Genomic DNA, 26,269 nt, shown 5'->3' with positions numbered 1-26,269 from the left:
CCACACATCAGCATGAAGGCTGCCCTCTTACATTTCACGATTCGGCTAAACTGTTTGAGCCTTCGGTCGAGGTGTCAAATCAAATAGCCAAATGGAAACTTCTCTGTCAGTACCTCCGTGTTGTTGCCTACAACACAATGCCTGGTGAAAGATTAAGCTGGCAGCGTGTGATGAGCATAGACACTGCTGTGTGTTTGTTCAGGCACTGGCTTCCTGTCGGAAAAGTAATGTGGCCCGGCAGTCTCTTTGCTCTTTTCACCAATGTGGTTTTGGACTGCTACTTGTGAGATCTGTGGCAAGGTGGCATCTTATGTAAGCTGTTAGTGTAAACCTGACAGACTGTGTTGGTTAGGTAAGAGATTGGTAAGTTTGTCTGTAACACCTTTCAACAACAAGGCAATTAAAATAGCTTTGTATAAGACATAAAGGGAATAATAAAATGATAATGGTTTGTGTGGGCCTGCTTTGTCACTAGTTTTAGTTGGCCATACTTTGCCTGTGTGTTCAGGTGTTTGTTTGTGTGTATGTGTGTGTGTGTGTGTGTGTGTGTGTGTGTGTGTATGTGTTTGTGTTTGAGTAATATCATTACCTCAGCTCTCATTGGCCCCTGATTGGATCAACAGCAGCTCCTGGGTTTCATATTCCCGGCACTAATGCCATTGACCATCAAAGACATGCTAAAAAGAAAACGCTGGACTCTTCTTGTTTGTCACACATCCTGTCTGACGTCAATTCTCTTTGCCCCACCACTGCACTCAGAGAGGTACGCCGTGCCTGGAATCACTCACACAGTGCATCAGAGGAAAGTTTTGCCTCGTAAAAAACTCAGCGTGTTGTAAAATAAAGTACCTACTGTAAAATGTTTTACAGATGTCAGCAATTTTAAGGTCATTGTTGTTCTTTTTTTATTGAATATACAGTTTAATCATCCCATTGGAAACATTCGGTGATGTAGATGGTTGGTTAAATCGTCATCCATCTTTGTAAGGTCCCTTTAGAGACTTTGAATGGACACCAGCAGGCCCATCAAAAACGTTGTTTTGCATGACAATGCATTTTATTTTATTTTGTAGCTCTGCAGCAATGTTTGGGCAACCACCACCACAGTGTTAATTTGACTCTGTGGATGAACGCAATTATTATTTCATCACTTGTGTCAATACAGTCAACTCCTATAAACCCGAGAGAAGCGATTGACTGACCTTTTGGCTGTCATTCAGCTGGGCTTACCTTCATTTCACCTATAAAACGAGGCAATAAACAAACATTATTCTTAGTGAATGATTTAAGTATTATACAAGCAAATATTATACAGTTGCAGTTAGAGATAACCTTTATCTTTATTTTACACATTATCCAAGCAGTCTCCTTGTCACCCTTGTGTGGTGCGCTACCTGTTTCAGCACTCGTGGTGCATTAAGACAAGCTGAAGTGTCTGTTTGATGTGATCACTTTAATGGATGTGCCTCTATTCAGAGGAACAGTGTGTCAGGGTGTACGGGTGATTCTGACAGACAGCCATTATCACAATATTCCTGATCACAGTTGATAACATTGTACTATTTTGGGGATGCAATAATAATACTTTTAAGCATGGGTCTGGTGAGGTAGATACATTTATTTGTCCTTTATATGGAGTACTTATTTGTGTAATGTAGTGTTTTTGTCTCATGGTAGTTGCTAGTTGTGGTTTTGTTTTGAGAATTTTCATATGAACATTATCTTCTCTTTCTGCAGTTGTCTTCTTTCTTTTTCGTAAGTTTTGTTATTGTGATACCATGTGATTTTGCACTCAAATGTCGCTGAAATGAAATGTACAACTTTGCTTTGCTTTACTGTTCTTGCCATCACGGATGAACTGATTCACATCATATACACACAGACAGCTGAAAAATTATAACGTACATATATATACACCCCACTATTTAAGTTCATGTGTATGATATATATTGACATGACCAATTACCTGAATTGGGAAAGGTCATGCTAAACATTGAAACACATCCAATATTTTCTTTAACCAACACAAAACCAAAGGCCCCTGAAACATGTATTTTTCCACACCAAAATATTTAAAAACATTTCTACAGACTAATCATGCAAAGCAACACATTCAACCATACCTAGAGACCGTTAAGCTTTTACATCGGCATCTGCTGAGACTTAAAAAAAAAAAATGCTGACAGCTTTACTTTTGAAAATCCTCCAGAATATTTTGAGACCCTGCTGATAATCCTTCTCATGATCAACCTTTGGATACTTACCCGATGTTTACATATCATTTGCTGTAAACCAGTTTGCACGGCTTTACACATTTCCAAGCTTGTAACTTGAAATTCTCATAGGATCTGCGCTTGTCATTTTAGAAAAATACGTTACTGTTGTAGAGGAAATTCAAGGACGTACAGCTTGAGGCGAGGTTTAGCTGGGAGTTTCAATTGTCTGTCTGGATGTCTGTTTTCGGTTATTCAACGTCATGTCTGCCAGTTGAAAATGTAACGGACAACTGCTGTTCACACGCGCACACACACACATACAGTACGCTTTACTGCTAGACCTAAGACTGAAAGTGATGCTGTAGGAAGTGATTATTGGGCTTGTTTCCTGTCTGTGTTTTTAGCAGTTAAGTAGATGTTGTAAAGCTGCAAAGGAAATGTAGTGTAAGGTCGGTGGCTGGCTGAATACATATAAGTAGCATGTATTGCTTTGTGGAGCATTTCATCAGGCGATGCTGAGAGGACTACAGGGTTTTATTAGAGAAGGGCTGCTGCAGACATCAGGAAATGCTTATCAACATATGTGAAATAGTAAGTAAGAACATGTTTCATCATGCACTAAATGTGCATATTTTGCTTCAAAAAATTATACACATCCTATTAAGTGTAATTATTTGTTTTGGTACGTGTGCATATGTGTACATGTTAAGTGATTGAAAAGACTGGACTTTTATCAGGGGAGGCTTTTCTGACTGCGGTAATACAATTTCTGAGTGCTTTTCAAAGGAAGTAGTCTGAATGGGCTCAATCACTGTAGATTTTTGTATCCACACTGTACAGTATGTTTGTATGTACTCTGCATTCACCGTATTCAATTCAGATAAGGTTTTATTTCTAAATGCGTGTGGTTCTGTGTTTGTGTTCTGCTATGTTGATAACTGCTAGTTTTTCACTCTAGATGCTTATTTGAAGAGATAACTGTAGAATCACTGAACACGCAGCAATGCTGCTCTTTAGATCTTTACAAAGCGATAAGAGGCAGTTGCTTTCAAATGTCAGAGAGATAGAGAGAGATAAGTCTTTTCATGTTAACAGCCAGCAAGGCGACATCAAGGTAATGATGACACTAAAAAAAAATCCCTGCCTCAGCTCACTGCTTTGCTATTTTTTTTTCTTTTTCTCTTTATTAGTTTTTCAACACTCTCGTGCCTACTTGTAGCATCAGGAAGCGGTTAACCTTGATGGTAGACAGGTCTATGACAGCTGACAAAGCAAATGGAAAATGGAGACTGTCGCAACCCATTCTCAGTCATTTAGAAATTGACCTATATTCTCATAATAAAAGGTACATTTCCCCTTAAAGGCATCGTCTTGATAGAGTGCATATCATGCAAAATGGAAGAAAATTAAGCTATTACGAGGATTGACACATTGCGTTCATTAACGTTTCACCTAGATGCGAAGCAGGGTGCTTAATAGAACACAAATATGATTTTATTTACATCTTTTGGCACAGGAGCATGTACAGGGAATGGAAACATCTTACTAAGCACTGGTTGCATGCTAGCTTGAACATAGGTCTCTCTGACAAACTAGGGCACCAAAATGCATCGCTGTGCACTTTGCCGCGGTGCATCAGACCAATGCACACTTCTGTAACGTCAATGTTTCCCCGGTGCACCTTTCTAAGGATTTACTACAGGTGAAGTGGTATGCTGCATCAAGCTACTTCCACATTTCTAATCGCTCAATGCTGTCTTTCTTGAAGTTCCTGGTAGTAAAAATGTGCCGGTGATATTTTCATGAACAATGTCTCAACCTGTCTCTCTCTCTCTGTCTCCTCTTTCAGGACGCTCTCTGCTGCTAAACAGACCACGACGATGACGATGGTGGGAGGAGGTGACGGCCGAAGGTGCAGCCCCCGTTAGAACCACACACACTCACTTCACCACCCCCCTCCCCCATCCATCCATCCATCCATCCATCGATCCACCCATCCACTACTGCTGCCCTCTCCCTCTCTCCCCCCTCCCCCTCCCCATGGCAAACCACCTGGAGCTGATCCAGGAGCTGCAGCAGCTGGACAAGGTGCCCAGCTTAGAGAGGCTGCGTGCGGCCCAGAAGAGGCGCACGCAGCAGCTGAAGAGATGGGCCGTGTACGAGAAGGAGAAGCAGAACAAGAAGCGCAAGGCCGACAAGAAGGGACGCAACGCCAACAACCTCCACGCCGAGGCCAAGAGGCACGTGTCCTTCGCCGCCAGCGTGGCACTGCTGGAGGCCTCGGCCAGGAATGACCCGGATGAAGGTAAGGGGGCAGAGGAGGAATGTTTATGATATGTGTACGGAAGTAGAGGGACTAGATTTGAGGTTTCTAAAAACTGTGACACAAAATACTACACTAGTGCTTTCAAAGGTGGGGGGCCAGGGATTCTGGAGAGTGCTTGTTGTCAAAATCACTTTTTGTCAAAGTCAGAAAAAATCTCCTCACAATAAGCTATGGTGTTAACAGCCTAGGCTTTTTAAAACTGGCATGTTGCTAGCTACAGTGGCCCCCCTTTGTTAGCATACCCTTTGTGTACATAGATTTTACAGACACTAGGCTGCGTATTAACACTGGATTTTTTTTCTTCTAAGCAACACAGTATGGACAGGTTTCGGATCATATGGAGATATTAACTGATTATGACAAAAGTGATTTTGTCAACAATCATTCTCTAGAATCGCCGACTCCACCTTTTTAAATGGGCCCTGTGTAATAAAAACGATGACACAATCTATTCAAGTGCTCTTAACACATTAGAGCAATGTTCACACACCACATATAACCACTGTAGATTTATTTCTTGTTGTAACACGGCAACACACTAGAAATGTGCACCAGGGTTTCTTTCATACACAGAGTCAACCCCAGCACAAAGCTCCGAGGCGCCCCGTTTGAATAATTGCTCTCATTTCAGCCCCACCAAACTGCTTGAGCTGGATATCAAAATGTCAAGGTCAGGAAAACGATTAGCTGGGCTGGCCCACTCAAGCTGCCAGTGGAAGTCACTCCATACGGACTGCATTTGTTCTGCAAGACGAGGAGACATGGTTTATCATTGGGAAATAATGGAGTTGTCACGCTGAGATCCAGTCTTTTAATTAAAATTTCCACGGATGGTGTCCCCTCTATTTGGAGATCATAATTGTTTTCTTCCAGAACAAACAGTCCCACGATGCTGAGGCACTGCTAACAGTGTGCCAGTGATAACAGGCTGCTTATCATTTAGATACATCTAATTGAGCCTCACTTCCACTTGAAATTGGATGGAACTATTTTTATCGTTGCAAATACAGCCCGTGGCTCCGCTACTGTACATTCTTTGCTTTTCAAACTGTCTTTACAGATATGGAAACAGCCAAGAGGCTCAAGTATTTCCACAATAATAATTACACTGCTGAAGTGGCTCTGCACTGCGTGTAAACACAAACACATGATCCATACAAGCATTACACACATGCACACGGACTGTGAACTGGGAGGTAGTATGAACTCTAGTTTGAGAGAGTGTTAGTGGATGTCTTGTGGTTTGTGTTGTATGGATGGTCTGTTGATTATTATTATTATTTTTATTTTTTAAGATATTTTTTGGGCATTTTTATGCTTTATTGATAGTGCAGAGAGACAGAGGTGAAATGGGGCAGAGAGGGGAGTGACATGCAGAGAACGACCGCGGGCGGGAATCGAACCTGGGTCTGCTGCTGGGCCCGGCCCGGGGGGGGGGACGCCCTACCAACTGAGCTAAGGGCGCCCCGGTCTGTTGAATTTTGACCAAGATGTGTAACACAAATATAGTTTTGATCAAACCAGCAATAAACAAATGTCGACTTATTGTGTGAAAAAGAAAAGCTATTTCCATACTAGGATAAAACCCATAACCATCATATACATTAACTTCATTAGACACAGATGGAGATATGTGTTAAAGATCTAACGGGAAATACCTGGAGGGCGTCTGTCGTAAGCTGCTGTGCAGTGTGTGATTCCTAAAAGGCCTGCTGAGCTGAGCTACTTAGACTTTGAACAAGGAAGTTGTGGCTGTCTGTGATCGTGTTTAGATCGGAACAGGAGCATGCATCATCTTCTCAGTAACTATCAGTTCCAGGAAATATGAATAGAACAATGCTGTATGTTCTTATTTAATGACGGTAATGTGAGGACATGGTTTTGCACTGCATAAAACTAGACTGTTGCTGTAGACACACACACACACACACACACACACACACACACACACACACACACACACACACACACACACACACACACACACAGATGCTAGATTTCTTCATTACCGGTATGAAGAAGAAGCTTGGTCAGTTTTCCTTACTACCGACAGTGCCTGGGCACAGAAACGTTTGCTTTCAGCCCTATGTAATAAGGGTGACCATGAAAGAAGTGGACATATTAAAAAGAAAGGGAGACGACAGGGTGTAGTGATGCCCACACAGCTCCAGTGGCAGCTGGCAAGCCCAGTAGCCTGATAATCTCCTCTCTCATTCCCTCTGCTCCCCAAATGCTCCATCAAGCATTGTGACTCAACACGCTATATGCTGCACAAGGCACGCTGTTCATAGGCTCTGGGCTTCCTTAAAGAAACATATTATACATGGTAGTGTAATGCCTTTTCTTCTACAGTCATGCCAAAGAAAGTTATGTAAAAATAGATAAGAGAATCTAGGGTAGATCATGATGGAAATCGGAGCATCTTAGTGATGCAACACATCAGTGCTGGCTTTCACTGATTTAAAAATAGACCCATCATCTGCAAGAACAATAACTAGCTATGTCAGTTCGAGCAGCTGGAAGTTACAAATGCGCATCACCTCTTTCTCATGGAGACAAACAGGGCAGTAGAGAGGGAGAAGTCCAAACCACAACTGTGTGAGACGGAGATTGACTTTGACCCGAGGCTGACTCTGCTGCCCTCGAGGTCACAATTAGATGAGGGTTTGTATTGGCTGGGCTGACTCCGCTCTAATCCCTGATTGGATGGATCCAGTGAGACGTGTCATGTGATTCTACCACTGCAGTCTCTGCTCTGTGGTTTGCATTCACAGCTTCACAGGGTTGACCGGAGGGTATGTGTGAGAGAGCATACACTGATTAATGTGTTCATTCATTGGTATGCATGTTTTAGCGACTAAGGATTTGCTGGTCTTTGTGCTCTTTGGAAGCTTAAATGTATCAATGATAGGTGCTTTTTAAAATTCTGACACTTGGGTCTGTGAACAATGCATGCCAATGCACGTTCATAATATGCTTGTGTTTAAGCATGTGTGTAAATGTGTCAGTGTGTATGCTCTTATATTTCCTTTTTGAGCTACAAGGTCCCTGTCATCACAACTTCCTCACTGGAAGCTGTGGGGGCAGATGCACAAGGCTGTTGGTGGATGCAGATATACAGTAGTAAAGCTGCAAAGGACACAGTGTGTGTGTGTGTGTGTGTGTGTGTGTGTGTGTGTGTGTGTGTGTGTGTGTGTGTGTGTGTGTGTGTGTGTGTGTGTGTGTGTGTGTGTGTGTGTGTGTGTGTGTGTGTGTGTGTGTGTGTGTGTGTGTGTGTGTGTGTGTGTGTGTGTGTGTGTGTGTGTGTGTGTGTGTGTGTGTTGCCAGCCAAAGGAAAGCTGAAGAGTTTTCTTTTTGATACTAGGGCATGAGAGGGAATAATAGGTAGGAGGAGAGGATTGAATTGAAAGGGATGCATCCTGAGCCTGAGCCCGTTTCTTGGCCCTGCGGCTGCCACCGTCCTGAACCCTCTGCCCCTTCACTGTGATGAGGGGCGATGGCTGTGAAATTACTGCCAAGCACCTTAGTGTTATCCCCGCCTATGGATACTGATAGGTTCTCTCCTCTCCAGAGAGCCGCTATCCTGCAGAGCGGCAGCCTCCTGGGTCAGGACAGTCAATGCACACATGCACACGCACATGCACATGCACACACACACACACACACACACACACACACACACACACACACACACACACACACACACACACCCACACACAGAGAGTATGGTCTGATATGATATATCCTCTTAGCCCTGCTGTGTTATCTCTCAGATAGAGTCAAGAATCTCTGTGGAAAAGGGACAACAATTTGACAACTAACCGGTGCTAAAAAATGTGGACTCTATAAAAGTACATCTTTCTGACAACTGAAAGAAAAATATCATAAGAAGAAGAAAACAATGATGTAGCAATATATCGTGATCTGTATCGTATCGTGAAGTCCTCGCCAATACCCAGCCCTATTTTAAATGTACATTTATGGCACCTTGCAAATGTTCTTATCCAGGTTGTCTTGCAGAGCCGGGTGGTGTTTACATTTAAGGCAACACAATGTGGCCAAGGTATAGTAAACATTTAGGGCGCACTCAGGCATTTGTACCTTGCCCAAGCGCGACTGACGGCTGATTCGTTTCACTAATTTGAGTGCTCCAATACGTGTTCAAGCACAGTACGCTTCCTTGACCCAGGCACGTTTGGAAGAGGTGTGTCTGGGCACGGTACAGATGCTAATGAGCCAAAAAAAACATTTTGCCTTCTAAGCCCAGATCTCTAGTGAAGCAGTGTGAGTGTATGCTCGGCCTGGCCAGCAAGGTGGGGGGGGGGGGGGGGGGCAATCACACTTGAGCACGGCATGGATCAACTGGGCCAAGTGTCAGCACGCCCTCAGGCAATTGTCCCCTTCCACCCATTGGCTGACTCTAGTTGGTCCAAAGCAGCATGGATGAAAAGGTCATTCAGCTATCCCAACAGCTTTTGAGCAGGTCAGCGTCTTGCATGGCAGCTTTGCTGTAATTGTGAGTATGTAAAGGGTCAGAGTATGTCAGACCTCGTCAGATAGCAAAAGTGTTTGTAGTTTTTCCAAAAGACCACACTCGAAGGCAGAAGGAAATGCCTGCTGTCATAGAAAAACGCCAAAATAGGTACGTGATAACAGTGAATGTTTCAGATAGTGTCTCCTTGTTTACACGAAGAGTGACTGAGTGGAAGCGGGCTGACCGCTGTGTCCGCCAAGTCTGTGTGTGAAGGTCGGATTGACAGTTTAGGAATATTGTAGCAAATGGTTGCTGATATTGAAAAGGTGTGAGGTGGTGGAGGGTGAATGCCGCCCCCTTCAAAATGCTTCACCATGCTCTTGATTTAATGTTCCTATATAAATACAGTCCATTTACCAAGTGAGAGAATTACTACATGGTGTAAACTTATTCGCTATTTTGTTTTAATAGTTCTTTCCATTCAATTGTATTAGTCACACCTGTATTTCTCTCGACTCATAAACATCAAAACGAACCTCATTCACGCCGAGCTTAGTCATTTTACTAGGCATTGATATTTGCATGCAACATCCCTCATTGGGCCTGTTATTTAACAAGTTACAATAAACACATTTTATAGTATATATATAACAAATCCAAGGGCGAAAGCAATCAACTATTCAAAGAAGGAGGATAATAAACAGACACCTGGACAGGGCTGGAGACATTCAATAATAAGTTTATTTTAGTTTTGTCTTATTTTAACATATTGATTGTTTTTTTGCTGTCATGTCTTATGAGCAAAGCAGTTTATTAATCTGGTAAATGTGTTGTATGTGTAAAATACAAGAGCATCTGTGCAAAAAAAGCCAAATTTGTCTTCCAAAACTGTGACTTTTTGGAGATACCGGTACACAGAAGTCAATGATGTAAAAGAAATTATAATAATGTAACAGTTAGATCTTGCCCCTTCATGACACCCGGTCTCCTTTCGGTTTCCCACCAACGGACTCTATTTATTCACCTATTCCCACGACAACACCCAGCGCGATAATTGCCCCCTTCTTGCCCACTTCAGATCACAACATGTAACGTGATGTTTGAGAAGCCACGCTTAACAATCCACATGCCTTTTTTTAGCCATGTGGCTTTTTACCCTCGGTTCACCGCCTTTTTCTTCTGCCACACCATCACCATATAAATACAGGGAAGGAATAACTCTAGATTGTAGGATAGAAAAGTATCCAGAGAAGGAGATTTCGCATGTGGTTTTGTTTCCTTTTTTTCCCCCCTCTTTCGAGTTATTTCTGAGCAAATTAGTTCTCGGAGGAGCTTTTGTCTTCTTCTGCTGTCCTATTAGAGTGGTAAGCACTTCTCCTCTGAGGCGTTGGACAGGCTTAGCTGCTCCCAGGCATATGGCAGCTACAGACTGGCATTTAAAATACACAACATAGCAGTTTGAAGAAGAAAAAGAGTGCAACACAAACAAAAAAATACTGAATATGCATTGTTTTGTGATTAGTAATTTATAGTGAACCTATTTTGCTGCACAAAATTCCTCCTAAACGAATGGCTTTTCCCATCAGCCTCAGCTATAGCACTGCCCAAGTAACAGAGCTGTTAGAATGGCTCTTGACTCTCTGTCTTGTTAAACAATGCTCCAGTCAGCCTGTTTAATTAGAACTGGGTAAATCAGTACATAAAACATTTGTGCAAAGTTTAGTTGAAGAAATGGATGCAAAGTAATTGGTTACATTTGTTACAGAATGAAGGCTCTTCTACATGTTGACAGCCCGCGATGTCTCATTTCTTTAAAAAGAAAATATGGAAAGAGTACTTAAAGTTTTAGGGTTGAAAGCACTTATGGTAAAAACGCCTGCCAAGCGAATGCAATATGATGCAATAAAAACCAAAATATTAATTTACAAAATTGTAGCCTGAACCAGCTTCTCTGCAGTTATGCTCATCAGAGGCAGCCATTAACAAGTTTTTCTTTATACATTAGAAGTAGTGAGCTGAGCATATGATGGAATCACAGGTCACAACTATAACAAAATCAAACAATGCTGTGCAGTGGGTTAGGAAGGAGGCTCTGCATCAAGATCAGTGTTACTGTGTAAAAACAAAACTGATACACTTCAAACTGTTCTTATTTGCAGACGTTAGAGGTCTGGACTTTTGAACCATATTTACAGGCCAAGAAAGAGCAGCCTGAAGCTTTTTATCTAGCACTTTTATCGAATGCTTTTAAAATATTTGATGTGTTGTAAAGACCAGTGATTCATTCACGCAGAATTGAATGCGTGCCCTAGCCTACTTTTCCTTTTTCCATAATTCTAACTATTGATCATGAGGCCTTGTATATCTTCTGAAAATGATTGATTTGTTTCGTGGTTTAGCCTTAATCCATTTTTAAATTTTCGTTTACATAGACACATTGATGTAATCCACCTCAGTAACATCCACAACCTTTTTATAAATCCTTGTGAAGGATTTGAACCAAAGAGATTGTTTTCCTCAGCACTAACCGCCGACAGGATGTTGTTTACTCACATGTTCAGATAAGCTGGTGTGACCCCTGACCTGTATGAAAGCTGTTGTGTAGTCTGGCTCTCTCATATCTCAACAGGTATGATGAGTCTGTCAGTGGCTAGGGCACAGGTATAGCATTCAGACAAAATATGCTGTAAATTGCTAAACACAACCATAGAAATGCAATGCAAAGTTGTGCATTGATCATCACATTTGTCCACGTGTTTTTTTCAACCAATTGTTACTGTTTTCTGTCTGAATGGCAGAGTTATGTATTATCTTTTGTTTTCTAATTTTGCAGCTTTTTCTCTTTCTTCATTTGTGTTTGTTTTGTCTGTTTGTATGTTTTCATAAGTTTGCAATATGTTGAGTGTTCATCTCATTATACAGTTTGACATGTCACACATTTTTTTATGTTGAAACTATAGTGTGTACCAACATTGCTTCACCTGAAATCCTGTTGCATACCAACACCTTTTACTATAAGGCTTTGTGTATATGACTGTATTACATCCCGTGCACGTAGGATTAAGCTTACTCTCATATGATAGTAAACTGATTATCTTTTTGCTTTTGACTGCAGAAAGCTAGAATACACCGTATTTGGTAACAGGACTTTGCAATAGGCAGTTTTCAGATCTTTAATAGACCAAGTTATTATGCAGATTAATCATTAATGATAATTTGAATTTGTTGCAGCCCTAGTTTAACACCCACTATAATGACATATTGCCCGAGACCAAAGATGTGATACCATGACACAGTGTCCTTCAACCAGTAGCTCGCAGATGTGCTGATGCGATTTTATTATTACTCTGTCAAATCTCATTTTAACCTATTAGGCAAAAACCCAGCATCTACTCAGTGTGTTTAATCTACTGGGCAATCGCATGATGCCACACAGCTCTTTGTGGATGTTATAGTCGTTCAATCATGAAACTGGAGTTGAGTGCGACCCTCTTTTTTCCCCTCCCTGCTATCTTTCCTGATAAATAGAGCCGCTCCACTTGAGTCCAAATCAAGGCTCCTTCACCATCTCTCTGGCTTGATCACGGCTGATTTTTATGTGACATTTCCATAACAGTTGATTACTTGAGTGGGCTTTGGCATTTGCCCTGCGACAATGACAGGGGGTTGAGAACTACGGATTGAATGTATCTATTGGATGCTTCAGTGATTGGGAGGACTAGTGTGACTACCCTGATATCAGTTGATTTCATAAACTGTGTCTTTCGGATTGCCATCTTCCCCTCCTCCCGCTATAGTAACTATTGATATTATTACAGTATGTCTTTTTCCTGTCAACCCTCTGTGATTATAGGGCAGTTTTCATGGAGTCCTCTCTCTGTCAGTATCCTTGGCTCTCTTCCTCTGTTGCTGTGCCTGTCTAAATTAACATTCCTCTATGGGCTCGTAAGGCTCTGCTCCTCCAATGCTCCGCTGCTCTGCCCTGACACACACTGGCACTGCTGTCTCCTCCCCGCCATGTTGCTTCACGTGCCTAAAGCCTGGGCAAAGGGGACTGAATCATCCTGGTCATGTTACATCATTTAGGATTAAAAATGATAAAAATTAAAAATTAAAATACAAAAGTGGAAGCAGGGTAAGGGGGCTGATACTAAACACAATGTTGCGTGCAGGATAAATGTATCGGCTCAGGGGTTAGTGTAGTCAGCTGAGAGAGGCAGGATCCTTTGGACCGTGGAGTTATTAGGATTTTGGCTTATTTAGTTCAGTAATTGAACACGTCTCGCGGCCGTGTAACTGCCACAGCCTGCGACAATGGGTCATTTATTAATGTTGAGCACTTCACTGACTATCTTTTCTGTTACATTATGTCCTCCTCTACTTTCACCACAAACCCTCGCTTTCTTCTTTGCCTCTTTTCAAAACTGCTCACATTGAAGCCGTACCGTTATTATGAATACTGTTATTATATTCACTGCGTGGTTTTAGATGGTCTTTAGTGAACTATGCTGCACTAAGTGGTAGTGTGCCAACAAGATATCTCTCTCTCCTCCCATCTTCCACATCAGTCAAACCTCTTGGGAGAGCACACCGACTCTAAACTTAACGCCTATTTCCATGGTAACCGAGGCAGACACAGAGTAGTACAAGGCGGCCCGTGGCCCACAGTTACTCTGCTGCAAAGGCACAAATCGTGCATCATCATTGATGCTGCTGCTGCTGCATGGGATGGCATGTGGCTAAATCGCCCTCTAGTAAAACTGTCATGTGCAGCGATAAAATGGTGTATTTGGAATCATAGTAGCCAACTATAAGGAAAGTTTCCAGAGAATAATTTTAGCACGACATCAAGGACTGACATTTTGGAATCTGATGAACATACAACTATATAATGGATACATTGAGAAGAGAATTTTATATAGAAATTTCAAAATTGACGAGTATCTCCTCAACATCTGCTACCTGTCTGTACTGTGTGTGTGCGCTGTGAAACAACTGTAGCTAGCAGCATGCCCTTTTACAGAGCCTAGGCTGTGTATTTACTCTGGATTTATTTCCAGTGCACACACCGTACGTGCAGGTAGCCGTTTGTGAGGAGATATTCACTGATTTTGACAACAAGCGTTCTCCAGAATCGCTGACTGCACCTTTTAGGTTGGACAGTGTGTTGTGCTCGATCAAATCCCCCTAATGCCTGTTCAGCACCCTAAACCATCCTATTACATCTTCCAATGTCTCTCCACCTGCCCACCTCCCTCCCCCCTCCCCCCTCCCCCGTCCATAGTGAACAAACAGCCCTCCACAATACACTAAATCCAGCAATAGGATTCTGGATTATCCTCCGAGGATTAGGCTTCAACAAACCAAACAGGGCCAGGAGTGTTTCATTACCAACACTTAAATTGATCATTTTAAATCCCTACAAGCAACCCGAGGGACCTTTTTTAAATGATGTGTGTTGAATCTCCATAAAAACCTGCGGATAGTTATTTTTGTGCGTATTAGACAAATATAATGAAGATGATTGAACATGTAACGTGTGATGTGATTGAGATATTGCCTACAAAACTAAATAGATTTGATGAGGGATTTGAAAGGACTCTGGGTGATAAAGCTGATAAGATAATAGATTTAGATTTAATGGGATACCAATAATAACCAAACACGATTTAGTGCCATTTTAATCAGCTATTACTGGATCCATAAAATCCAAATGGAGGCAGTGGAGCGGAGCAGATCTGAGATGAACCACTGCAGCTGGTGAAAGCTGCTGGGAGGAGCTGTCAATCAATGCAAACAACAAGGTCAAAGATGTACCGGTCTTTAAACCTTGGATACCTCCAGGGAAGCAGAAAGTTTCAAAACAAAGTAGAATTTTTTTTTCTTTAAGTCAGTGATGACTTTCAGTACAAGTTTTATTTTGGCACTAGCTAACCAGATAAACTGTATTTTTATTGTTCTAATTTGGTAGTTTAGTGCTGCTTGGCTTCAGGGTTCGAAGATTTTCTAGAGCAGCGGAGAGTAGTAATTGAAATGTTTATCAAGACATAATGTTTTTAAATGGTTTTGCCTCTCTCCATCTGTTTGTGTACCTTATGGGACTTTGCACTGATATGACTGATTATCAAGCTTGGATTGGTTCCTTATGGTCCCTGATCCACATTAGCAGGATATGGCTTTATGGATTGCATTAGTATGTCAGCTTTGTCATTGTGAGCCAGTGAGCTTGAAGCAGCCCTGTGCTTAAGTACAACTTCATAACAACTACCATTGTGTACATACAAGCGTCACAATGTCTGTCTATCACTATAGAGCAGATGGGGCTTATTCTCTTACAGCTATCAATGAATCATAAGTGTGATCGGTGGCCTTATAAGTTTGAATAATAACGTAGCTCTGCCTCAAGGCTTATAAATGAACCCAGACACTGTTGGCCGTAACATATGGAAATCAACTGGGAATCCAATATTTGAGATGGGGTTTATGAGCTTTTGAGTTAATCTGATGATATGTTTGTCTTGTTATAAGCTTTCTTTTCTCAGCTAACATTTGTGAAATAAACACGCCTTGGATTTGTCAAGTGTGTCTAGTGTCCAGTGTCAGCAAGCCACCTGAAGGATTTGTCTGTTAATTACATTCATAAGAGTGCTTCAGTGCTGTGGAGTTTTTTTCTATCTAGCTGCAATCATCTTTCCAAAACAGAACCTGAGATGATAGGACTATGTTATGTTTATTTTATTTCATTGTTAATTTGCTTACGGTGACCCGGAGGACACCTGCTTGCATCCTAATTCATTGCCTGCCGTGGTCTGCCATCCAAGTACATTTGTTAAAGCAGCATAAATTACAATTAAAGTCCCTTAATAGCTCATCATGTGGGTGATAATTATAACACACTAATTATATCGATGCTTTTTCTCTCCTAACGTCCTACTAAAACGAATGTCATTGAGCTGCTACTTATGGAGGTGCCAAGTGGCCTACTTTTAGAAGGAAGAAAAGGCTACCGTGCCTGAAGAGCATTTAAAACATAATCATGTTATTTTCTGAAAACTGCAGCACTGTTGATATGTTTATGATGCCATTTTTTACCAAGATTAGAGAATCTCATTTGTGGGAAGTGATGGGCACTGATGTATTATTGTGCTACACCAGCCTTTTCCCATTTGCAGTAAATTGATGGAGGATGAATGAACCTAATGATGACAGAAATGTAATACATCTAGATCTATTCATCTGCTAAGCCTTTGAAAGGCTGAAATAAAGCTCAATCTTAACTGTGTAATGTCACTGTAAATCAAACTAAAATTCATGTTTTTATTTTAATAGTAACTTTTTGTTTGTTTGTAATGTTCTGTATATACATGTTATTTATTTTAAGTCAACTTAAATGTATATTATTTTGACATTTTTATGATGCCATGAGGAGTGCTCAAGGGGCACATGGCATCTGATGCTGTTAAGTTTCAGTTCAACTTCATGTGCGGCCTCATGTGTATCAGCCTTATCTCTGTACGGTTTCCCTTGTCTTTAAATGTTTTATAGTGTTCTTGGGAGTGTAAAATGTCAATGCTGCCTGTCTGCAGTGCATGATAAATCTGCCATCTTGCCTGCATATCACCGTTTCACAGGGATTATAAACCATAGTGACATTTCAGGTGTATGACATAAACCATTATATAGGTCTCAGATTTAAAGGACTGTGCGGCGGCTATTATTGCTGCACAACAAATATCTGCCTCTTAGGAAATATCCTGAAAGAAAATCACTTCTCTTCTTGGAAGCGTGAACCCCCCAGAGCTCCTTGCATCTCACAATTCTGGCTTGATCCTCACTTCCCCTGTCTTTCCTCCTTATCAGCCATCATTGGCTGTGAGATATAATAAGCCTATGGGGAGATGGGTATGAGTCAGTTTCCTGAGCTAAGCCTTTGACAGTAGGAGGGAGCATGCTATTAACTGTTCCTTACGCGCTACTCGCTAACTGAATGTCACTTTTTCCATCACCAGAGAATTACAGATGTTCAGTGCCGCGTTTCTTTACGTCTGCTGGAGATATTTCAAATTCTCAACTAATCCTGTGGCTCAGCACATTTGTGGATGCAATATGCTGCGATGTGAGGCTCCCTCATCAATGATCTCCTGCCAGGGATTTCCTTAAGACAAAGTAGTAGGCTCTCAAAAGATGAATCCTTATATGAACTCTGAAATATCCTTATCTTTGTACTTAAGCTGCAAAGATGGAAGGGTTATGGTAGGCTACTTGTACAAGCGAAACACTTTCACAATGTGATCTGAATTGATCTATGAGAACTCTCGGTACACGGTGTGATAGATGACGGAACAGACCAGGCTTCAAAAGGACACTCTTATCATATCGACCTCTGAAGTTTTCACTGTGATTCATTCTGTTGGCTCACTGTTAAAACCTGATCTTCAAATGACATTTAAAATCAATCAAGGCAATAAACATAAAATAAGCAGTGTGGCCACATTAACCAATAATGTATGTTAAACGGATAAGGTAGACTGATACTAATATTTAATAATCTGACTATTTTAGTACTTTGGGAGCAATGGGGATTATTGGGAAGTATTGTTTAAGCTTTCTGTCCAATTAGAGGACCCTGATTTTAAGGCAATTGTTGTGATATAATAGAATATTGATTGAAAGAAAATGCTGTGTCACTGGCATCCCTTTTGCAATGAATATTTCATCATAACAGAGTTGTGAACTGTGAGCCTCTATTTCAGGCGCCCCTGGCTGTGGAAGTAAAAGCTCCATTAATTTTCCAAAAGACAATATTACATGACCCACAGTTGAAGTGCTTTTACGGTGTGGAGGGGCATAAAACTCCTGTGGTGAATCTTCATTACAAAACTGAACAACTGTGTGAGAAAATGTAAGGGTCTTAGATGAAAATTCAAAGGTATAAAAGGATGACTGTGTCCATAAAATTGTGAAAAGGCAATATGATAAGGGACATCCAATTACAGGGGTTAATATCGTTTCGGGACATCACTACTGGCAAATGATTATAGGGGAAGGTGGGGTGATTTGTGCAACTTTTTACTCAAAGTGATTTTAAAGTGAGGCCTTGACAGTTATGTCTCCAACTCAAATATGTACATATATTTCAGGATGTTGTGCATCCCTGGCAATAAAAACTTTGGATCTGGAATAAACTGTTTAAGAAATATAGCTTTCGGAAAAGAAGTTGTCTTGTCGCACAAATCACCCCACGTAGTGGGGTGATTTGTGCGTCATTGTGTCACAATGACAAAGTCACCATCATCATCTTTCTGGCCATCGGAACTCTCATCAGTGGTGTCGTTAAGTGGAATTGAGATGTCACTCTCTTCTGAGCTACTGTAGACAATCACTTTCTTTTGGTGACCAGCGTATACAGCCATGCCACTGGCACAACTCTCAGAAATGTACTTTGCACTAGTTGCTCCGTGCTTGTGGAACCAACTGCCACCTGACAAATGTGATTCCCCCTACATTTCTGCCTTTAAATCAAGGCTCAAAACCCATATGTACACCCTGGTGTTTCCTCCCCATTAACTATCTTACCTCTGCACTACTATCTGTGTTTATGTGGATGTATGGGCTTTACGTCTTTTATTTTGGTTATTGTTATTGTACCTTCATTGTTTACCTACTGAATGCACTATGTACAGCACTTTGGACAGTGCAAACTGTCATAAATGTGCTTTTATAAATACATTTTACTTACTTACTTACTTATAACTCACCCAGGCCCTTGCGCACAAATCACCCCATCCCCAGAATTTTGGATAATAGGCATGATGCAGCAATTTAGGATTGACATTGTGCTAACTATATAGACTCAAAGTGTAGCATACCAAAGCACTAAAACATGTGTCAAATGTTTTCAAACGTGTCTATAATTGTTCAGACACAATAATCAAAAAACCTTGATCATGGAAATTTTACTTTGAAAGGCAAAACACAGTTTTTTGAGCTTAAATGTGCTTATATCTTATTCCTTGTGTCTCCCTTCTTTACAGGATGAGTCAAATGGATGGCTCTTCTTAAATATGTGGTCACATTTCCAATTTCTTCTACGGTTTTCTAGAAACAAGGGGTTTTGCAACTTCCAAAATGCACAAATCACCCCACCTTCCCCTACTTACTATCCGCATTTTATAGTTCTCTCCGGAATTACAATCTCTGTTTTACCCGTCTGTACATGTCTTTTCTCTTTTACGATGGCAGCCAAGGATTATGGGTGTTGTAGTGTTTAGAGTCTGCCAAACCAATCTGTGCAAAAAAAAAAAACTCAAACACATTTTATTACATGTATTACATGTATAAGCAAACTTTTTTTTTTTTCTTCTTTTTGGTTTATATTGTTATGCATTGTGGATACTGTGCTGCTTAAATTCAGGCATGGCTGAAAAGAATATATAAAAAGAATACAAGAATATATAACAGTATTCCTCTGGAAATTACCATCTAAAGTGTAAAAAACCTCAAAGTGTAACTTCTTTTCTTTGTTCAGAAGAACACTACAGTAAAGAGGATTAATGGTTTTAATAAGAGCAGCCTTATAAAACTATATACAACTTAAATAATATTAGTATTCCTGATATTCATAACATTGGTTTTCACTTTCGCAGCTGCATTACTATTTGTCCAAAGCTCCACATTGTTAATCAGAGTTCAGGAAAACTTTTGACTTAAATTACTCCCGTATGGAGTCCATTAATTTGGGATTTGTTTCTCTCTCTATCACATAATCACACACACAGTATTGTGGAGCCGTAGTGAGATAACAGGAAGGAAGGGTGGGTTTCTCTTCCCGTGCTGTTATTTGTTGACGTGTCCTTTTATCTTTTGGGAAGAATCTCTCTCCTCCCTCGACGGGAATTTACGGGACATGCCCAGGAAGACATGCACACGATTCTGCTCTGTACTGGCTTTTGTGGTAAAAGATAGAAATCATGGTGACCCTTTAACGTAATGGATTGGATTTTTACAGATGTGTGTGTGTGTGTGTGTGTGTGTGTGTGTGTGTGTGTGTGTGTGTGTGTGTGTGTGTGTGTGTGTGTGTGTGTGTGTGTGTGTGTGTGTGTGTGTGTGTGTGTGTGTGTGTGTGTGTGTGTGTGTGTGTGTGTGTGTGTGTGTGTGTGTGTGTGTGTGTGTGTGTGTTTGCTCTGTGCCATAGGGTGGAGGTACAGACTGATAGGGATCAAATTCATGGTTTGTGCCGCCAGCTCCAACTCTTTTACTTTCTGCCTACTTTCTCCTTTGCATTTCTTAGTATTGTAGTATCTGTCGACGTGATTTACGACAATTTACTGCCTCCCCACTCCCCCCTAAAGGCTTTGTATGATATATTTTGACCTTTTCACTTCTATCATAAAATTCACATCCTGCCATGGATGAGATGAGACTAGCTTTGCTTGTGGCTCTAAATATGACAATGTCACTCAGTCACCACTTTGCCCTAAACCTAAATATCTCAACAACTACTAGATGGATTGCCATTAAACTTTTTTTCAGAGTCATTATCCTAAAACAGTCCAATACTTAGTGGTGGGACTGATCTGATCCAGTATTGGTATGTATGGAGTGCTGCTGATACAGCCTTAATTCACTTATGGGATATTGGACTGACGTCACCAATCCATATTCCACATTCTAATCAGGATAATCCTGGTCCCTTTTCACCACAATCTCTCAATGGTGCTGTTGTTGCTATACTGTTTCTGCTGCCCAATTATCATATAACCCGACTTGATTTGTCCTGTTTTAGATTTATCATGCGACAGTTGTTGTTTTTAACTTATTTGATATATCTAAAAATAAATTGTAAATATGTATTTCTCCATACAGTTCTTTGCACTTTTATTACACATTTTCAATTTGAAAACCTCTCGAAGAGTTGTCAGCTTGCCATTGCACTTTTTGAAATTCAGTTATGACACTTTTGAACTCATGTATAGAAACAGTTTAAATTGGGCAATCTAAGAAGCTGAACAAGATGAAAAGTTTACCAGTTTTTTTTTAACCAAATGTTTAATATTGACTCTGATGATATTCTCTGGAGCTCCGTCAGTTGCTTTGTAAAATCCCGTATTAAAGTGCTAATGCCACATTTCTTTTATAGCCCATAAATGTCGCTGATTGACATTTTAACAGCGTTTGTAATTGTAATTAAGTCCCATTTGTGAGGTTTTGACGTTGTTTTGTCTCTCCCCTGTGTAAGTTAATGTTTCCAGAACAGTAATCTGGTAATTACAGTATGTTAATTAGTGAATGCTTCAAAAAGGGTTAGTTGTTTGTTTGTTGTTGTTGATTTTGTTTTGATGTGCGCTCTCTTCTTTCATTTCAAAAGACCGAATATTTCAGCCATTAATATTATTGTTTGAACTGTCTCATTATGGGAGTTTGTTCTGTTTGTGTCTGTCAAATGTATGCCAGATTTGAATATGAAAGAAAAGTTCAAAGTTCACCCCAGCACACATTTGTCACATCCAGAGATACATTCTATAACAATATTTCATAAATCCCAATAAGAAAATACAGAATTCCACTGTAAGAAACGCAAACATTTTTCAGATTATGTGAAGTTGAGGGTTGTTCATTGAAATTGTATATAGGCCTACAACAACCAAAATCAAATCAAAAATGCATTTTATATACTCACTAACATGAAAGAGAATTCTCTGCATTGTCTTCCATTTTAAGTGAATAAGGAACAAAAAGAATATTGGAATTCTTTCAGGTTGCTTCAGTGTTGATGCGTTAGTTTGTGTAACTGTGTTCCCCTCTGTGTGACTGGTTATACATTCACACACCACCTATCATATTGTAAGTGCAGTACATTGGGTAAAAGGTGGAGCGTTTGCAAATCAGACACACTTTATTGAATGTTGTTTACACATATACTGTGGGTTCAGACAGACCGAAGGATTGAAAACATAACAACAAATATTTCATCCAGACATGAAAAAAATCCGACAACATCAAATATGCATTAAAAGAGAGCAGGGGCGAAACAGAGCAACAGAATAATTCATAAATATTTAGCGAGAGCAAAACTAAATGAATGTCTGTTTATTGAATGGAGCCATCTCTCTCTTTCTTTCTCTAGATGCTTATGCCTCCCTCCATATTGCTGTCTCCTTCACTTTCCTGTCATATTTAGATTTCAGAAACATCACACATCAGAACTCATATCTATTTAATCTCAGCTCTTTCTCAGAGAAAGCAATTCAGCACCAATGCATATATTTTGGTGCATGATGGCCTGAATAACCCAAAATCGTCAAAATAAAAACAAAAGAAAGGCCTAATTTATTTCACTTTGTGTGATGAATCTAGAATATATAAAAGTTTACTTTTTGAAGGAACTTTCCTTTCATATTCAAATGTTTTTAGATGCACCTGTATTTTCCCAGCTGAAGAGTGAGCAACCGAAACCTGCCTCCAACAGACACCATTAGTCACAACTGTCAACTTCTGATTACATTTCCACACTCGAATGATGTGTGAAAACAGAATGTGTCCATACCTCGCTGCTTGCACGGCCGACATGCACAACCTTTACAATTGAGAAATAACGTGAAAAAAATTCGAATCACAGACCTGCTTATTCGTCAGTTGGGAAGGGATTGCATTTACTGCCGCAGAGCCTTGTGTAGCTTACACCAGTTAGTAATTTAATGGAGATAAATAGCAGTGTGCTCCAGCTGAGTCAGTGAACATTGACAGCATAATGTGTATGTAGCGCTGGTGTTCATGCAGAGTCAGACTCACGCAGAGGTTCCTTTTTTATTTTCACACCACTGATCAAAATGTTTTCAGGCATGGGAAAATAAAGTTTTTCTCCCAGCTGGATGCAACAGATATCACGTCTCGTTATATGATCGGAGCGCTTGGAAAAATGGAATTCATTCACAGTGACCAGGATCCCAAGATGATTTGTATGCTTCGTAGTTAGTCCATTAGTGACATAATAACACAACCTTTCTCGTTACTTTCGACAATGTGTCTGCTGTAGTAGGACTGCAAGCACTTGTTGAGCCTCGTTGTCTTTCACAACTTATGGTTTATTTCTTTGCAAGTTTGTTCTTAATTTTTATGTCACTTTATTTTGTGTTGAAGACATCCTTGTGTGGCTATACTGCTGTAGGTTGTGCTGGCGAAATACGGCACATCACAGTGAGATGTTGACAAAGATCCTTATCAGAAAACCTAATAGACTCAGGATTCAGGAAGTTGGATAATGGAGTTATTCTACTTAAAGCGCTCCCACAGTGATATTCGGTGGATTGCACGATGTGTTTCAATTATGACCTGTTGCCATTTTTTGTTGAACAGCACTAACTTCTAACTCTTGCTTATATTAAAGGGTACTCCCACAACAAAGCCTGTGCATGAATACCAACCTATTCTGCTGCTCAGTTTGCATTGATATTCAATTTGTTGTCATGTCCTCTGTTGTCATATAAATAAAAAATACAGTTCCAGTCCCAGGCAGTCCTCTAGGAGCAAGAACACAAGATGATAAAATCAGACTCGTTTTCAGTCGCCCGTCTGACTGGCCAGAAACGCTCGTAGTTTATCGGTCCAACGGTTTACACAGGAAGCTTTACGGTCGTAACCAACACCCGAATCCTGTTTGCTGATGCTTTACTGTGGTGTGTTGATGCAGACTGAAACTGCTAACCTTGGAACTGCTACACCATAGGGCTGAGATTAAAGATTATTTGAATTATTTGTTGATCTGCTGATTTATTTTCTTCTTGATTAATTGATTAATAATTAATAATTTGGTTTATATCATATAATAGTGAAAGTGTCTATCACAATACCTCAACAAAACCTAAAACCTTAAAATACAAACTATTTTATCAGAATTTGAAATGTGCTATTTTAATATAAACAAACTTAAAATCATTAAAGGATCTACAATTAACATTCTTTTTTTTTGAGGGGGCTGGACAATTTCTGACTTCAGTTTAACCCCTCACTAGCACAACAAGACCCTAGTCTTGATGTTACTGTACATACACATCCCTATTATAAGTGACTATTTCCATCAGTCTGAGTGACTGATATAATAATGATCAACCAGTCTCATCTCTCTGTCAGGGTTCAGCATCATAACCTGATTTGTCAACTCGCTCGGTGAAATGAAGGCCGTTGCCAAAAGCGGGATAATAATAATAACGACTTGGAGCGGAGCCCAATGCGGCGCAGCTTTCCTGCCCAGGCTAGCTTAGTTTAGCGGTGTTAGCAGTCGGGCAGCTGTCCACTGTGTGCAGACTGTGACGGCTGATATTTGGTGAATTAGGTTTTGAGGCGGAGGGGATTTATCTGTTTGGTGCTATGAGGAGGCAGACAAACAGACAGTGTAATCCCGAGCATCGTTGCATCATCCTCTATCACTAACCCCCTCGCCCATCACTCACTATATATGTCCAAGGTCGGTTGGGTAACATCCGGACAAAGCTGGTCATTTTGAGAGATTGGAGTTCCTGATGCATGGCTGCGTCACAAATGATGCAACTTAATGAATGAATTATTGATTGGTTAGTGATGGTCACTGACAGGGTTACAAAAGGTTAAATTAAGTTGCAGAGCTATGTGAGCAACCAAGAAGAATTGATTTATTTGGATTCCCATCATGCATCAGTGGTTAAGGTTTCAGCAGCAGCCAGTGTATCTGAATCTTTTTCAAATATCGACTATCACCAAACAGCCATATCACAATGCGACATGTGTGCCTCTTTATTCGCAATGTCTGACAACAAAATCGACAAAATTCTTCCAATTTCAAGCAGAGAAATAGTGTTTCATTAGAGCAAGTGAAGCATGCAGTAAATCGAAGCCTCATATCTAGTTGAATGTAGTATTCATTCAAGCCAACCAAAGAAATAGAATATTCAAATTGAAATATTCATGTTTTTAAGAGAGTTTCTCCATCTCCCTTTTTCCACCAGTACGTTACTTGCTGAAGAACAATGTGAGTCCAGACCTTTGCAATGAAGACGGCCTCACCGCACTGCATCAGGTAAGATTGTCTAAACTCTGTCCCTATACCTCTCTCTCCCTGTTTGATTTCTCAAGCTGTATTTTCCCCTGAAACTCGAGCTCTCATAACGCCTTCTAACCCTCTCTTATCTCAAATTGGAAAAGAAGAATGATGTAAAGTGGTTGGATAGATTGTGAGTCTTTGGTCCAACATCAAAGATACAGCAGGACTTCTTCTGGTTACATCAGCAGTGCAGTGCTCCCGCTGTCCCATGTCCTGAAGTGTCCTTAGGCAAGACACGGACCCACAAATTGCTCCCGATGGTGATTGAGAATAAAAAGGGTTGTATACCAAACGTATTTTCTATTTCACATTTAACAAAAAAATAAAAAACCTCACTCATAGCATAACATAGGTTCAGGTAACATGTTAATATGTTACAAATATGTTGAGAAATAGAAGGGAAAGCTTTATTTATTTATTTATTTGAAATTAAGGAATTGGCCAAGCTGCTATGGTCCTGGGTTATAATTACACATGAGTTACTGTAAGAGTTTACGTAAAATCATTTCAGTTTTCCTTCAGTAAAACAGAAAGATACTGTATGTTTGTGTTTGCATTGATTGCTTTCCTTAGAAGTGACTCAGTTGATTGAAAACACATCTTGGGATACTCACCAGAACTTTAACATATTTATTGATTCAGGCGTTTCATAAATTCAATGAATATACCACACAGACACTTATTGAGAGTGGATTGGATCACAGGCTGCAAAGGGAGAAAAAGTAATTGCATGCGGTTATTCTTTACACTTTGTGCACGATGCATCCTCTTCAATGAACATGGGATTTTGGAAGCAATTAAAATTCAATTATTACCTCCTCAGGCAGATAAACACGGCATTTAAAAGTTCTTGTACAAAGTGTCGTTATATTTTTTTTTATATTACTTTACTAATACTTTTTACAATTTGAAAAAGTTGATTGAGCTGCCATTTTTACACTGTGCGACATATTATTGAGTTGATTTTGTTGACACGTCCTCGTTTTGCTTTTTGTGGAACAGTAAAACATTGTTTTTACATTCCAAACTTCACCACTAGCATATCGGTCCCTTGTATGGAAATACAATTAAATGATTTTCCGGCGTGATTAGTTTGCAGGGTAGGAAATAAAGGCCTTTAAGTGCAGGATGAGAGGAATGAGGTTTTGCTGACACTGAAAAAAATGACCTTTTAATAG

General features: G+C 40.3%; 1 protein-coding gene across 1 annotated transcript in view; it reads left to right on the top strand.

The window, feature by feature from the left end:
- Nucleotides 1-4,256: 4,256 nt before the first annotated feature.
- The window catches only part of ppp1r16b (protein phosphatase 1, regulatory subunit 16B), a gene marked incomplete at both ends in the record, with an annotated part of 46,885 nt that continues 24,872 nt past the window's right edge, over nucleotides 4,257-26,269 (top strand). The window contains 2 exons of the mRNA XM_080025991.1: nucleotides 4,257-4,521; nucleotides 24,997-25,067. Of these exons, the coding sequence (XP_079882117.1) occupies nucleotides 4,257-4,521; nucleotides 24,997-25,067 (336 nt within the window). The remainder of the gene's footprint in view (nucleotides 4,522-24,996; nucleotides 25,068-26,269) is intronic.

This window comes from Ammodytes marinus (assembly GCF_949987685.1).
Source record: "Ammodytes marinus genome assembly, chromosome: 4".
Classification (NCBI taxonomy): Eukaryota; Metazoa; Chordata; class Actinopteri; order Uranoscopiformes; family Ammodytidae; genus Ammodytes; species Ammodytes marinus.
Note: the sequence above shows the minus strand (reverse complement) of the source record. Positions and strands in the feature narration are given on the sequence as shown.